The 17,434-nt window shown below is 36.1% G+C and overlaps 1 protein-coding gene across 3 annotated transcripts in view; it reads left to right on the top strand.

Moving 5' to 3' along the window:
- Positions 1 to 17,434, top strand: part of UPF2 (UPF2 regulator of nonsense mediated mRNA decay) — a 112,261-nt gene that overhangs the window by 53,391 nt on the left and 41,436 nt on the right. For all 3 annotated transcript variants that reach the window (XM_045060864.1, XM_011283561.4, XM_019833926.3), the window contains exons 9-10: positions 7,442 to 7,550; positions 15,607 to 15,720. In XM_045060864.1, the coding sequence (XP_044916799.1) occupies positions 7,442 to 7,550; positions 15,607 to 15,720 (223 nt within the window). The remainder of the gene's footprint in view (positions 1 to 7,441; positions 7,551 to 15,606; positions 15,721 to 17,434) is intronic.

Here is a 17,434-nt window from a genome sequence, read left to right as displayed (position 1 = left end):
AGGTGCACCTTTCTGTTGGTGTGTCGTTTTCTCTCCCCCACCTTCCCCAAAGGACATGAATCGTTTTGAGTGTCTTTATGGCCAGGATTCTTTTCTGTGGCCGGGATTCCTTCCTTTCTCCAGCTCATCCTGCCTGAGCTAACCAAATAATGTGCTACCAAAATTAGAATGAATTGTTTAATAGTTATTTGAGTGCCTACGACTGTGAGGGCCCAAAGGTTTTATATAGACGGTAGACCTTTGAACAATGCAGGAGTTAGGTTAGGGGCACTAGCCCTCTGCATAGTAAGAAATTCACATATAACTTGATTCTCCCCAGAACTTAACTAACAGCTTGCTATTGACCAGAAGCCTTACTGATAACATAAATAGGTGATTAACACGTATTTTGTGTGTTTATACGAACATATATGTATGATATATATAATATTAACACGTATTTTGTGTTTATTACATGCTGTATTTTCACAATAAGCTGCAGAAAAATTGTCATTACGAAAATCATAAGGAAGAGAAAATAACATTTACAGTACTATACTGTATTTATTGGGGAGAAAAATCCACATATAAGTGGACCTGCACGGTGCAGACTCGTGTTGTTCAGGGATCAACTGTATATAGGTTGCCCCCACTATCCGAAAGTAGAGCGTTCCTGTAAAACCTTTTTTAAGCCAAAATGGTGTAAAGTAAAGCAGTAAGTACCATAAATTCATATGGAAAAGTTTTTTAATGTACCCAGACCCAAAGAAAATCCTGTCTTAGGCTTTTGTGATACCCTGGGACACATCGTGGTAACAGAATCCAGAATCCGTCTGGGTGAGTCACAGTTCACACGGTTCAGAGCTGTGGCGATCTGATGCAGGGTTCCTGGGGATGGAGCTTGGCTGGGCCACTCTTGCTGCCCCTGGTCCATGCTGCCTCTGTAAGTGTTTGCTGCAAAACCAGCACTGAGTGCTATATTTGCTTTTCAACTTTTTTCATATAAGTGCGAACTCCTCTTTAGATTTCTTCCAGTTAGCAAAAGAGGTGCAAATGTAGGTCTTAAGGAGAAGCAAACATGAACTTTTGAAAGGCAAGGGGTCCCTATGCTAGGGAATTTGACCGTCTTAACCTAGTCTGTATAGTTAGGTTTAGGAAGCACGTGACTAGATAAATCTTAAGGTTCTTTATAGTTCTTTTCCTTAAAAAAAAAGGAAAGGTTTTTGAGATAATAATTCACATACTGTACAGTTCACTTATTTGAAGTATACAATTCATCATTCTAAATGTTTGTAGCCATCACTATGATCATATTTTAAACATTTTGTCTCCACCCATTAGTATGGATGGATCTCCTATCCATTAGTAGTCAATCCTATAGTTTCTCTGCCCACCCTTTCCCCTGACAAAGAAACCACTAGCCTACTTTTAGTCGCTTTGGATTTGCCTGTTCTGAGTATTTCATGTAAATGAAATCATGCAATATGTGCCTTTTGTATCTAGCTTCTTTCACTCAGTATAATGTTTTCAAGATTCATCCATGTTGTAGCATGTATTTGAATTTCCTCCTTTTTAGAGCTAAATAATGGTCCATTGTGTAGATGCACCATATTTTGTTTGCCCATTTATCAGTTGACGGACATTTGGATTGTTTGTTTTAGCTACTTGGAATGACGCTGATGCGATTACTTCTGTGGATATGTCTTCATTTTTCTTGGGTATATATCTAGGAGTGAAATTGCTGTGTCCTATAATAACTCTAACATTTTCAATAATTGCCAAACTTTTTCGGAATGGCTACACTATTTTACATTCTCATCGGCAGTGTTTGAGGGTTCCAATTTCTCCACATCCTTACCAACACTTGTTATTGTTCCTTTTCTGCTTATAGCCATCATAGTGGGTGAGAAGTGGTATCTCACTGTGATTTCGATTTGCATTTTCCTAATGGCTGCTGATTTTAAGCATCTTTTCATATGCTTTTTGGCTTTTTGTATGTCTTTTGGAGAAATTTCTGTTAAATCTTTTGTCCTCTTTTCAGTTGTTATTTTTAATTACTGAGTTTTAAGAGTTCTTTACATGTTCTTTATTCGTGTGCCTTATCAAATATAATTTGCAAATATTTTCTCCTGTTCCTTGAGTGGTCTTTTCACTTTCTTGGTATCATTTGCAGTACAGACATTTTAAAATTTGATGTCCCATCTGTTCAATTTTATTTTTCGTCTGTACAGTTCTTAAAGGTTTGATCTAAAACAATGTTTTAACTTTTAGTGTATTCTTCCTTCAGTAAATAAATAGTTGGCTAAAAAAAAAATCTTACAGCCTGGGATTTTATCTCTGTTGAAGGACTCCACAGAAATGAAACCTATTAGAAATTCTCTTAGGTATTTCATATTATTTTATAGTTAATTTGTAATATAACACATATAATTGAAGTTGCACATAAAGTGTTCATATCTTAAGTATATACATGTATCCACCACCTAGCTAGAGATCAAACCTAGCACCTCAGAAGGCCCCTCACCTAAACTAACTTTTGGAATGTAAAGTCAGAATCAGGGAAAGCACGTAGGAATGTCTTAGTTCCTGTTCTGGTATAGACAAATCTGGTATTGGTTTTAATGACTTTGTAGCCAGATAGATTGCCAAGTTTTTAAAGATGAATGATCAGATTAATATAAGCAAAGTGTTGAGAGAATGAAATGCTTCTCTTGATTCTTGAACAGCTTTTCCTTAGTCTTTTGAAGAGTATTAGTGTGTTCTACCACTTGATGGCACTATTGCCCTGGGAGCGTCAACATTGCTGAAAAAATCTCTTAGAACATTTGGTTGTTGATTTTAGAGTAAATGACTCCAGTCTTTTATTATGTTTCATCCTTTTTGAATCATCATCTGCTTCATTGTTTCAATGGAGAAAATCCTTTGTATTCTTTAATCGAATGGTAGGAGTGTTCTTTCACGTTGGTTCTTTTCCTAGGCATTTTTGAACAAGGTAAAATTAATAGCTTCCACCAGTTAAATTCTTTAGATTTTAAGGAGGGGAAAAAACCTGGACATTTCTTTTAGAAAGCTGATTGATTACAAGAAAAAAACCTTTAAGAATTTCTTACCCTTGAGTAAGAAAAGTGTGTGTGTTTCTGCATTCTTGTTACTTGTAGTTAATGACTGGATGTTTACTAACTTGATCATTAACTGCTAGTGAGGTACTTAAATGACCTTGAAAATCTAAGCAAGGTTTTATTGTTTAAGAAAAAAAAATTGTTTTTAAAATGGTTCACTCATTAACTGTTGGTAAAAAATAGTCATCATTCTCTTAGAAGATGAACATTCAGTTTTCAAAGGAAGAATTTATTTTCTAATTGACTTTCAGAAAAGTCTAAAATAACATATATAGCTAGCTTAAATTTTAACACAGAAATTTGCTCTTTAGGTTGATTAAAATGTTTTATTTTGTGTGTAATACCTTTAATGATTGATATAGCATTTGGCACTCCATTCCCTTGCAGGCCTGCATGCATAGAAGAGTAGAAACAACAGAAAAACACACTTAAGCAGAACTAACATTCAGGAAATATATAATTTATTACCTTATTTACAACATAAAGGATTTTATTTTGTGAAGTAATGAATGGTCAGAGTTTGAAGATTTAAATAGGGCAAGGTGATATTTACTATCAGCTATCCCTTTGATTGTTAAAGGTATAATGGAAAAAGAGGAGTTTTAGAAACTTGTTAGTTTGAGAAAGATTTGGTGGGCTTTTTCTGAGTAGTGGGTTCCTGAGAAAATGGAATATCTAACTTTACTTTCACGTGGCCAGTCCCCACAGAACAAAAACCAGGGTTACTAACTACCTGGAAAGACATACAAGAGTTAAGATCTTCCAGGGAATTCTTAAACTATTTAAAAAAAATTTTTTTTTAATGTTTATTTATTTTTGAGACAGAGAGAGACAGAGCATAAACAAGGGAGGGGCAGAGAGAGAGGGAGACACAGAATCTGAAACGGGCTCCAGGCTCTGGGCTGTCAGCACAGAGCCCGACGCGGGGCTCGAACTCACGGACCGTGAGATCGTGACCTGAACCGAAGTCGGACGCTTAACCGATTGAGCCACCCAGGCGCCCCTTAAACTATTTTTTAAATCGCAGTGGAAGCTGAAAGCACTTAGCTGTGTTATTAGTTCACTAATGTGGCCCTCAATAGGTAGCACAGACTGCTTTCCTCTAAAAAGGATACCTATATCTGCCTTTCTTTTGGGACTAGGAAAAAGGTTTGGTATAGATTGGGCTGATTTCCTAGAAGAAAAAAATGAAACAAAGTATAAGCGACTTGTCCAGGAAAAGAAGAAAAAGGAAATGACATAGGTTGGTTAACACTTTTGATGCTAAGTGAATATAATTTCAGATTGTGTTGAAAAATACATTGAGAAAGACAAGATTAAAATTAAAAATTAATTTTAAAAACTCAAGGGCTGGTTCTTAATTTCCAAATGGAGAAGCATTTAGAAAATAATAAGGAAAAAGAACATTTATTTTTTATTTTTCGAAAAAATTTTAAATGTTTAGTTATTTTTGAGAGAGAGTGTTCACATGCGGTCTCACGAGAGAGGAGCAGAGAGAGAGGGAGACAGAATCCAAAGTAGGCTCCAGGCTCTGAGCTGTCAGCACAGAACCTGACATGGGGCTCAAACTCACAAACCACGAGATCATGACCTCTGCCAAAGTTAACACACTTAACTGACTGAGCCATCCAGGTGCCCCAAGAAGAACATTTTAAAAGTTTAAGAAAGGAGCCAGATGATAAGCTAAAAATATTTTTTAAAACACTTGAAAATCTCAGCGAAACAGAATTTCTTAAAATTTCCAAACTATTTCAACATAAAATAGACAGTGGCATTATCAGTTAATTTCATCTTAAATAATCCAAGGCTAGATAGCTTTATTGAGTTCTTTCGATCTTTTATGGAACAAGTAATTTCTCTGCTGTCTTGGTTATAGAAAAGCAAACTTGCCATTTCAGAGTATAAATGGACAGAATCTGACTGCCTATTCAGTCTCACTTTTGAATGTCAATATAAAAATTCTAAGCAAAACACTAGCAAATCATATTTAATAGTATATTTTTAAAAATCCAGTAAGAACAAAGGGAATTTGGTTTTAGGAATAAAAAGATACCTTTATTTTTTGGTGTTTTTATTTATTTTTGAGACAGCGTGCAAGCCAGGGAGGGGCAGAGAGAAGGGGCCAGAGGATCTGAGGCAGGCTCTGAGCTGACAGCAGAGAGCCCGACGCAGGGCTCGAATTCATGAACCACGAGATCATGACCTGAGCCGTAGTCAGATGCTTAACCGACTGACCTGCCGAAGCACCGCTAGAAAGATACTTTATATAAGAAACATAGATATAACATAGGAAAAATAAGAAACTATAGGTTATCCTTTTAATTGCATAAGTAATATTTGATAGTTTAGCTTTGATAAAATGTAAAATTTGAAGTTAGTATTATTTTTATAAAAGTATCAGATGATACTTCCTCACTAGGGTGAAGAATATTTTCGACTGGGGGTGCCTGGGTGGCTCAGTCAGTTGAGCATCTGACTTTGGCTCAGGTCATGATCTCACAGTTTGTGGGTTCGAGCCCTGTGTCAGGCTCTGTGCTGACAGCTCAGAGCCTGAAGCCTGCTTCGGATTCTGGGTCTCCCTCTTTCTCTGCCCTTCTCCCCACTTAACCCACTGAACCACCCAGGCGCCCCGAATGGATTGAACTTTTTATTCTTTCAGTAAAGAAGAATACGATGCCTTTAACAAAATTTATTGACACACTAGTACAAAGCCACTATTTTCTTGATTTTTCTCAACATCTGTTACCTTATTTCTGAAATGGTGATCAGAATATCTACCTCGTAAAATGTTTATTAGTATCAACAAGTTAAATAATGTATATGAGATGCCTAGGATAGAGCCTGGCACGTTAGTAAGAACTAAGTAAGTGATTATTTGTAAAAGAAATTATAATGGTTAAGGAAGAATGCAAAGTTTTTCAGGCTCTTAGGTTTGAATTTGAGCACTTTTCTCCCCTTTCGAATTTACCTCCATTCTCCCTTTCTTTGCTATATCTCCTCTTCCAGCTGAGGCTTAATCTGTCCATGTTGGGAGTTTTCCAGATCTAATCCTAAGCGTTGCATGGTGTGCAGACTTTTCTCTCATGATCAAATCATTTTCTCATATTCTGTAGTGATGTATTTAGGGATAACTAAGGCCTGTAGGATTGTTTGTTTCTGTCCTCAATGGCTTTGGGCCGTTGTAGTCTTTTGAGCTCTTGGGTTGAATTTGTATAGTTTTTATTTTTATTTTTTTATGTTTAGTTTTGAGAGAGATAGAGAGAGAGAGAGAGAGAGAGAGAGAGGAAGAGGCAGAGAGAGAGGGAGACACAGAATCTGAAGGCTCCAGACTCTGAGCTGTCGGCACAGAACCCGACTCGGGCCTTGAACCCACAAACCATGAAATCATGACCTGAACCGAAGTCTGACGCTCAACCAAGTGAGCCACCCAGGCACCCTGAATTTATAGTTTTTAAACTTCCTTCCTTACTGTCAGCTCCGCGTTACTTTGTATTGTCATTACAGCTGCTTTTGTGAGTTCCTCACTGCTTCTCACGTATAGCATATGATCTGTCCAGTGTTGCATCATTGGGTAATCGAGTTTTATAAAATAATGTCTGTGGAAGGAAGTGAAAATAAATTTTAGCTTGTATGTTCATTCTGATTAGTAGTGGCCGCTTCGAGTGCTGTGTTAAGCAGGATTCTGGAGCTGCATTGAAGTTTTATGAGAAAGTGCTCTAATAATGAAAGGGGGTGGCAGTGTGAATAACCACATATTTGTCATTTATTGTCTAGAGTAAGAGGAGATAGACACTGTGGGAGAATCTGAGTAGGTTCTGTCATGAGGAAGGTACAGAAGTTAGTGTGTGGTTTTGTGGTAATCTTTTGCCTTCTTAGATACCTTCTTAGTTATCAGTTACTGTTTCACTTTAGACATTAAAGTTTCCAAGTAACTTATCCATGGATAAATGAAGGAGCTAGTTTTCAAAGGATTCTGTTTTGCACTATTTGAGTTACCTTTAGGTTTGTTTACTCAGTAATTACATGATTAAAAATTTAGGCCATGTCAAAACTTGGTGTTCTCTCTGCTTGGTATTTCATATTTTACCAAAATTGTATACTTAGTGAAATTGCAGATGTGCAATAAATGCATGGAATAGAAAATACCAGGTTATTAGTAAGCTTTCACAAAGCAAATTGAATTTCCATATGCTTCATTATGATGGCAATAATAGGCAAGTCTGTGTGATTACTAGTTTTTATCATCATGTAATGTGTAAATATATCTGAGAAAATTTAAATTTTAAATTGAATTACTTCTGGTATGTCTTTGCTCTTACATATATCACATATAACTTTTGCAGGTTGGATTTGCTACCATTTTATGCAAGATTGGTTGCTACATTGCATCCCTGCATGTCTGATGTAGCAGAGGATCTTTGTTCCATGCTGAGGGGGGATTTCAGATTTCATGTATGTATTTAAGCATTTATTTTGTTATATATATATATATATATACCCACACATATATACTTATAAGTTAAGTGAGGATTCTTTAGTTTAAGAATAAGATTATCGTATTGGTAAGCATAGTTTTGAAATTTGATAGTGGTGTAACAGTTCAGAATGTATGGAGTTCTAAGTTTGTAAAATGTAAATTTTCTCAACAAAGCTTGAAATTGATAAGTGATGTTCCAGTTTGGAGATGAGCTGTTGCTGCTACCTTGTTTCCTACAGGTATTACACTTGTTGGTTTTGTAAAGGAAAAGCCATCCTCTAAGGTCAAGAGAGTCAGCAGGTCTCATTGGTGTTCCCACAAGAAACAGGATTGACCCTGTGAGTCAGGGCACAGTGCCTGGAGGACACCTGTTTAGGTGTTGGGAGTCCAGATATCTGGGCACCCCACATTGCATAATTGCTCTGATCAGTGAATGCTGTTCTGTCCCACTTTTTACTGACTCTTCCCTAAACAGCTTTTACCTTGAATAGTAGTCAGGGACCTGTTTCCAGACAGCTTCTCTCCCTTTCTAGTCCTAGGAGTCTTAACTGCCTGTTAGTGATTCTCCAAATCTGTATTACCCGCTCACCTTGTGCAGGTGCTACAGCTACAGCATTGAAAGGAGTAAAATGATGCCTTACAAGTGTCTGAAAGTTCCTATCAGTAGACCGAAAAGACATGAAATTCAAGTGGTTATGTTAGGCAATGGAAAAATTGTGTTGACAGAATTTAGCTTTATAGCAGGTTGCTTGGAATGCAAGTAAATGTTTGCTATGCTCACGATGCACTTTATGCACTCATTATACAGAAATTGGTATTGCTGAGCGCTCAGAGAACAGAAATAATTCCTGAGATGAGGGATCTCACAACATAGTTGGGAAGATAAGACATAAATACAAAAATAACAGTCAAATAAACATTTAAACTCTAAATATATGTAATATTATAAAGAATGGCATGCTTAATTGCCAAATGAATTGTTCAAGAGTGAGAGCCTTGAGTTCGGAGGAAGGAGAGAATCTCAGTGAGGTGTGGGTTGGCCTCTATAGGCTTCTTGCCATAGAAGCCAATTTATATGAGATTTGTGGTTAACGTTTTTTTGGGGCAGTTTTTGCTGAAGTGTGTTTTGAATTTTTATGGATAGTATTAAGCAAGGACAGGATTCTCTGTTTTAAAAAAAATTTTTTTTTCAACGTTTATTTATTTTTGGGACAGAGAGAAACAGAGCATGAACGGGGGGGGGGGGGGGCAGAGAGAGAGGGAGACACAGAATCGGAAACAGGCTGCAGGCTCTGAGCCATCAGCCCAGAGCCCGATGCGGGGCTCGAACTCACGGACCGCGAGATCGTGACCTGGCTGAAGTCGGACACTTAACCGACTGCGCCACCCAGGCGCCCCAGGATTCTCTGTTTTAAAGGAAGTTTGGAAACACTGACATCAAGAAAGTTAAATGGTTGCGTTTTGTTTTATTATAAGAATTCCCAAAGCTTTAGTAGGGTAATGTGCACTGTGAACCTCCTGGAAGGGGTCAAATACGTAGTCATTCAGAGAACACACTTTGGTAAATGCTGCCATTTGAGGGACTGATGTGTCAGGAATTGTGATATTCTTGTTGATTTATTTAATCCCATCATGCAAAACAAGGAACTGTTTTACTGGCAGGCACTATGACTCTATTACATGAGTTATATGCATATACCCCTCAACCGTATCCAAAATTAAACAACACACAGGTTGCTGGACCAAGCATAATTAGTGCTTTTGGTGAGAAACTTAAAATGAAGTATATTCTATTCATGTATACTTCCCCTCCCACCTTTGATAATTGGGGTGGATGTTGAGGAATTTGACAGTTTTGTTCCTGATATAATGCTCCATTACAACTCAAAGACTTACCAGAATTCTAGGAGAATGCTGTGGGAACACTGCTCTCAGAGGAGAGAAGAAAAGGTACTTGAGGTCTGCCTCCTCCAGGATCTGTCTTTCCCCACCCCCAAATCTGCAAACTTTGCCAATGACTTGTTATCAGTCTCTCTCTCTCTCTCTCTCTCTCTCTCTCTCTCTCTCTCTCTCTATATATATATATATATATACATATACATCAGTCTATATATATGCTCAACTTTCCCATCCTTAAATGAAAATAAAAATAGCAACAAGAAAATGTTTTCCAGCCTTACTCCCTATTCTCTTTCACTTTCTTCTTGAGTTTTTTTAGAGTATACTTGCCTCTTCTGCTTCTTCAAACGCATTTACCCTTTGTCTTACCATCATAGCAAACCTCGCAGAGACCACCAGCATCATCCTAATCACTTCATGTCAGTTGAAGTCCTTGCAGATTCTGAACTGCTGGACTGTTCTTTTTTTCTGTCATTCTGTCTCCACCACTTGCTAGCATTGTTAACTTTGATCAAGTTACTTAGGTAGTATATACTGGTATCTTTTTATACTGATATCTTTTTAAATGGGATTGTTGTTATGGATTAAACTAAATGGATATAAAGTTCATCACACAATGCCCAGACATAGATATTATTATAACAATTATCCTTTCTCTCCTACCACTGTCTCCTGGCTCTTACGAGTGCTATTCTCAATATCATTTATCGATAGTAAAAATATTTTTTTCTTTTTTCCAACTGAGTTTATTTGTTTGCATTCCCACACTTTACTTCCTTCAACCTCTTTTTTGACGAGAACCCATTTTACCCAGGATTCAGTTGACATCGATTTCTCAGCACCCTCAAATACATATTTCTTGCCAGAACCTCTCTTGGTGCTTAGTAAGTTTTCATGCACTTATAGCTAAATACGTCCATTAAAAAAAACAAAACAACTCAGTACTTCTTAAAAGCATCTTTGCCCTTGGGGCTCCTGGGTGGCTCAGTCGGTTGAGCGTCCGACTTCAGCTCAGTCATGACCTCGCAGTTCATGAGTTCAAGCCCTGCGTCGGGCTCTGTGCTGACAGCTCAGAGCCTGGAGCCTGCTTCCGATTCTGTGTCTCCCTCTCTCACTACCCCTCCCCCACTCTCTCTCTCTCTTTCAAATATAAATAAACATTAAAAAATTTTTAAAAAAAAGTCTTTACCCTTCACTTCCTCATATCAACCTCTATTTTGTCTGTAAATTTGCAGTATTCTTTTTATCTCATCACTAAGAGAAAGACTTCTGCTTTTGTCCCTCGGACATTCAGGAGCCAGCATTCACTAAATTCTGTTGGCACCATCTTCTAAAACACCTCCTCAAATCTAGCATCTCCTCTTCTTAAGCTGAATGATGAGAAGAGCATTTTACCCAGGTTTCCCTGTCTCTGTTTCCTGTCCAGTTTCCAGCACGTTGTCATAATCTGATCAATGTGTCCGCTTCTTAAGAACCTCACCTAAGGGGTGCTCAAGTGGCAGGGTCTGTTAAGCATCCGACTCTTGGTTTTGGCTCAGGTCATGATCTCACAGTTTGTGGGTGTGAGCCCTAAGTCGGGCTCTGTGCTGACTGACAGCAGGGACCCTGCTTAGGATTCTCTCTCTCCCTCTCTGTCTGTCCTTCCTCCTCCGCTCACATTCTCTCCCTTTGAAATAAACGTTAAAAAAACAAAAACACCTCACCTGAGAAATAAACCTGGTTAACAAAACTATATGAAATCTCATACAGTAGTCAAATTCTAGTTTTAAAACAACAGATCTGCTAATTTGACCAACAGATTAGTAAAGGTAACAGAAATGAGAAACCAGGTATATTTGAGGTCAGGATTTGGAGGAGGAATTGGTAATATGTTTCAAGATCCTTAGAGGTGTTTATACATTGGACAGTTTTGAGAGTCTGTCCTAAGTAAATAATCCGATACACCCAGAAAAGTTTTATTCACACCATGAATTAGTAGGAAAAAAAGGGAAAATAATCTAAAAGCCCAAGAGTGAATTAAGAAAATGGTCATATAATCAAAATGCTGAAATGATATAGAGCCATTGGTAGTAATATTTAGCAAAAAATTCTCATAACAAGGAGAAGGTGCTTCTTTTGGGCAAAAAAAAAAAAAGAGAAAGAAAAGAAAAAAGGCAACAAGCTATAAAATCATAGCATAATAAATTTACGGTTGTGATGTTAAAATGCTTGGAAAGTTAAGAACAGAAAAGGATTACATATCAGTATGTCAGCTGTGGTTGTCTTTGGATAGGGGCAATAGAAAATATTTTTTCCTTTCTAGTTTTCCATGCTTTCCAAATTTTCAACAGAGCCTACTTCTTTAATAATGGAGGTACAACTATTGTTTAGATATGAGCATATCAGTCTAACTGATTGACATTTTTAAAATCAGTGGTCTTTCAGCTTTTTAAATCAAGCCTCTTTAGTGGTAAAATAAGTTGACCACATACCCCAATTTGGCATATTTGTATATAAATTGTATGTGTTTACAGTTGCATCAAATATTTAATGTAAATTTATAAAATAAAAGCAAATTGAAACGTATGATATATCAAAAACAAATACAAGTTCCAAGATTTTTTCAAACCACACTCTAATAGATCGAGTCTTGCCCACCCTACCCTGGATATCAGTGGTCTATACCATAAAATAAATAAAATTTTTGAAGGCAAATTTGCTTGTTTGTAGACTCACTGTCTACTTAGTGTTTAGTATATAGTAGATTTTCCAAAAAATTAAAATGGTAAAATGAATAAAGTTTATGTAAAACAAAATGAGCAAATTATAGAGGAAAAAGTGTAATATCTGTTTGGGTAAAGTTATAAAAGAATCAGTTTGGGGCAGAAGATCTTCCTTGGATAGGCCTTTGAAATCCTTACTTTTTATATGTTGACATATCTGAAAAGTTTTTGTTAATGTTTATGAATTTAGTTATTCAGTTGATCTCAATTTCAGCAGTCATTAATAAGTGTAAGGATTTTTGCTAAAGATTGCTTATATAAGTAAAATTGTGTAAGAGACATTGAACCAAATATATATATATATAATTTTATGTTGTTTATTCATTTACTTTTGCGGAAGTGTTTTGCTGTGCCTTTTGATCAAAGGAGTCAACAAATGAGACTAGAAAATAATGAATAAGGAGTCAGAATAAGTTAGGCTTTTTTATAAGTTACAGCCTTTTGAAAAGCTTTTATGTTTTTCCTCTGAAAATGAGGGAGTGAGAACTGATTTCTCATACTTAATTTAAAAATTAGATAATTTTGTCACATTAGTTAGATTGTTATCTCCTTAACTTCAATAATATTTAGAATAATTGTGGATGACACACTGTGTTACATGTTTTCAAAGTTATAATGGTCAGTAATACTTAAAATTGTATGATACTCCAGAACAGTTGTTAAGAACTTGTATGTCCAGAATCACCCAAAGAGATTTTCATATATTTCTCAGCCCTACTCCCTCTATAAAGATTCAGCTTTAGCATATCGTTTTTGAAATGCTTCCTTGTACATTTTTTGTTTCCATGTTTCTTCAACTGTAAAAGAAGCACATGCTCAATGTGGATTATTTAGAAAACATAAAGGGGGAAGCCAGATAATTTCATCACTTTATTTTATTTTATTTTATTTTATTTTATTTTATTTTATTTTATTTTATCTTATTAAAAAAAATTTTTTTTAACGTTTATTTATTTTTGAGACAGAGAGAGATAGAGCATGAACGGGGTGGGTCAGAGAGAGAGGAAGACACAGAATCTGAAACAGGCTCCAGGCTCTGAGCTGTCAGCACAGAGCCCGACGCAGAGCTCGAACCCACAAACTGTGAGATGGTGACCTGAGCTGAAGTTGGACGCTTAGCTGACTGAGCCACCCAGGCGCCCCAATTTCATCACTTTAAAACAGACTTATTAATCTTATAGTGTATTTTCTTTACCTTTTTTCCTCTGTAGTTGTTACGATGAATTTATACTGTATATACAATTTTCCATTCTTTATTTCTCACTGAGGAGCTTTTTGCAGTCACTTCAAACACCTCTTACGCATCATTTTAAAGATTGTATAATCTGTTGTTCTGTACACTAATTACTTAGAAATGAATTCAAGTGTAGTTGTCAAGTTACTACCACCACTATTTCCATCATCATCACCCTCCTTATTTTTATTATTTAACCAAGTGAGCTGACAGATTCAGGGAATTTATGTGAGTTACCTTTAAGATTATATACCCCCCAAAATGGCACAAGATGACCACAATGGCTCAGATGTTCTAACTACAGATCATTTGCTCTTTTGTATCACTACAATCCATATATAAGCATTAAGCGTTTTCTTTTATTTGTTCACTCAGTGAACATTTAGTGTCCACATATTAGTGATACAAACATACAAAGATGGATAAAACTAATAATAGCTAATATTGACTCTCCTTGGTCTCAGGCACTGTTGTGTGTGCTTTACATCAGTTCACTTAAGACAACTTTTATGAGGTAGGTTACTTTTATTAGTTCCATTTTAAAGATGAGGAGATTGAGGCACAAAGTTTAAGTAACAGCTAGTAAATGATAGAGCTGTGATTTAAACCCAGCAAGTCTGGTGCAGGGTCTATACTTTTAATGTATCCTGGATAATAAGCTTAATCACTATGAGGAGCTTTTCATATGTAGCACCTCACATTTATTTGTGAAAGGATCTTTATGAAAGCTGTGCTCTTTTCTGAATTGCTGAAACAGTAAAGGTTAAAGTTCTAGAAGTTGACTTTTATGATTTTTTTTGTAATCAGTGCAGTTTTATTGATGCTTTAATAAATACTTGTAGTGAGCTTCTAGTTTGCTCTGAGTTTTTAAATGAGTAAACAAACATAGTTTTGTTTAAAAATTATCTTTGAAGAACTAAAAAATCTAAACACCTACCACTGCTTACTATGGACAGTAGGTCCTTAAAATTGAAGATGATAAACTTAAGTGTTAGCTCTCTAAATATGTATAAGTTTAGTATTTATAAAATGATTATCATGAATTGTCCGGTGAGGTTAGGCCTTATTTTAAAATGCAGTACATACTAAGGTAGTGGGATTCTCCAGTACTAGTTAGTAGACTGGGATTTTAGTACTGATCTTTCATCAAGTCATTTGAGAGTTTTATGTCATTTTGTTATTTTAATTATTAAGTCAGAATAATAACAGCCATGTGGTACAAATAAGATAGGATAGGATAGGATAGTAATCTGGAAAAGTAGAAAACACTGAAAAAACTTTTCAAGTCACCACCATATTGAACAATTGCATAAGACAGGAGAGTATTTTGAAAAACTACACTAAACTAGCACAAGGCACCACCATGTTATTGTCACTGTTGCTTGCATAGGTTGCTTGCATAGGTCACTGTTGCTTGCATAGACTGTAAGTTGTTTTCTGATGAAAATGTAATCCATTTACATTTATCTTGCTATGTCTGTTTGCACTGTACTGTTGTAAGAGGATTTTGTTGTACTGAATACTTCTTGAAATGTGTGCCTAAGTTAGAGGCCTTATATTTGTAAAGGATTTGAATTTTGATCTACAGTTTTGATGATAGAAAAGAATAGTGATTATATTGGAAATTTTGCTGTAATGAAATTATAATAAAAAATGCAAACTGTAGTTCACAAGTGTAATACATGAAGCTTTAATAATATTTTTGCTTAAGTGAACTCTTGATACTTATTATTTTTAAGTTAGCATTTCCTAAAATGTGTTCCTTATTAATTTAATGGGATGTTAACTAGTACTTGCTAGTATTTCAAAAGGGGGTTTATATTGCCAAATAAATTTGAGATAAATTGAATTAAGTTAAACAGTCCTCTTTATTTGAGAACCTATTTAAGCCTGATAAAGTGTATTGTTTCCCCAAATTACTTGACCGTGCAACTGTTTGCAAATCATATCCCAGCACTTGTGTTCTGCAGAGCTTATATTGCCTTAAATGAAAGTAAGTTGTGTAGCAAGAAATTTACCCAAATTTATTTAAAATATTTGGAATGAATGCAGACTTAATAAAATAACATTTCTTATCACAAGAGATTTCAAAATGTTAATTCTCTAAGTTAATGTCTCCTTTCTCTTAATTTGTAGGTACGAAAAAAGGACCAGATCAATATTGAAACGAAGAACAAAACTGTTCGTTTTATTGGAGAATTAACTAAATTTAAGATGTTCACAAAAAATGATACACTACATTGTTTAAAGGTTAGTGCTGCATTATTTGTGTTGTTTTAAAAAAATTTTTAATGTTTTTTTTTTGCTTTTTATTTATTTTTGAGAGAGAGAGAGAGAGAGAGAGAGAGAGAGAGAAAGTGAAAGCACGGGAGGGACAGAGAGAGAGAGACAGACACAGAATCCAGTGACAGGCTCCAGGCTCTGAGCTACCTGTCAGCACAGAGCCCAACACGGGGCTCGAACCCATGAACTGCAAGATCATGACCTGAGCTGAAGTTGGACGCTTAACCAACTGAGCCACCCAGGTGCCCCTTGAGTTGTTTTTAATAGACAAATTTTAAGTTTTGGTTATAAATGCTGGAAAAAATGAATTAAGTAAGGAATATTTGTTTAATCTGAAGGAAGATAGGAGTGAAAGGGAATATTAAACAGATGAACAGAGTAGAAAACAAATAATAATATGCTAGAAATGCAGCTATCACAGTAATTACATGAAATGTAAAAGGACAAAATACATGAAGTAAAAGCCTGAAGAATATAAGACTTGATTAAAACAACACTGTAGGCTGCCTATAAGAAACATACCCATGGGGCGCCTGGGTGGCGCAATCGGTTAAGCGTCTGACTTCAGCCAGGTCACGATCTCGCGGTCCGTGGGTTCGAGCCCCGCGTCAGGCTCTGAGCTAATGGCTCGGAGCCTGGAGCCTGGAGCCTGTTTCCGATTCTGTGTCTCCCTCTCTCTCTGCCCCTCCCCCGTTCATGCTCTGTCTTTCTCTGTCCCAAAAATAAATTAAAAAAACGTTGAAAAAAAAAAAATTAAAAAAAAAAAAAAAAAGAAACATACCCCTAAATACGAAGACCATAAAGGCTAAAGTAAAAAGATGGGAGAAATATACCAGGGAAGCATTAATTAAAAGTCACCTGGTTTCATTATTATCAGGCAATTAAGGCACGAAGCATTTGTTAGAAATAAAGAAGGATAGTTCAGAATGATGAAGAGGTAGTTTTAATAGGAAGGTATTACCTTACTGAATCATTATGAATCCAGTAAGGTAGCTTCAAAATATATAAAGCAAAAATCAAGGAAAGGAGACATAAACAAATTGACAAACGTAAAGGGTTGGAAACACCTTTCACTAGCTGAAAGAAGCAGCAGACCAAATCAGCACATATACACAGACTTGAATAACACAACAACCTGGATCTAACTGACACTCTACCCAACAGCATCAGCATTTACAATCTCTTATGATATACATGGATCATTTACCACAATTAACCATTAAAATCTCAGCACATTAGGGGTGCCTGGGTGGCTCAGTCGGTTAAGCATCCGACTTTGGCTCAGGTCATGACCCTACATTTTGTGAGTTTGAGCCCCGCGTTGGGCTCTGTGCTGACAACTCGGAGCCTGCTGCAGATTATATGTTTCCCTCTCCTTTGCTTGCTCGCTCTTTGTCTCTCAAATGAAATTAAAAACAAAAAAAAGAATCCCAGCAAATTAGAAAAGACTGAAATTATTCAGATTATGTTTTCTGTCCACAATGGAATTAAGCAAGAAATTAGTTAATAAGTAATTATATGTGGTAAAGCTGATACAGTATAGATGGAATAATTGTACATTTGGAATTGATTATTATTAACAACAACAAATTTTGTATCAAATTGATTTCCTAGGGATATTATTAGGTAGTTTACACAAAGTGGGTCTCATGGAATCAAGTACATTTGGAAAACCCTGAGT

This window comes from Felis catus, chromosome B4 (genome assembly GCF_018350175.1).
Source record: "Felis catus isolate Fca126 chromosome B4, F.catus_Fca126_mat1.0, whole genome shotgun sequence".
In the NCBI taxonomy this organism is placed as follows: Eukaryota; Metazoa; Chordata; class Mammalia; order Carnivora; family Felidae; genus Felis; species Felis catus.
The sequence above is the reverse complement of the archived record's forward strand: the minus strand, read 5'-3'. Positions and strand labels throughout refer to the sequence as shown.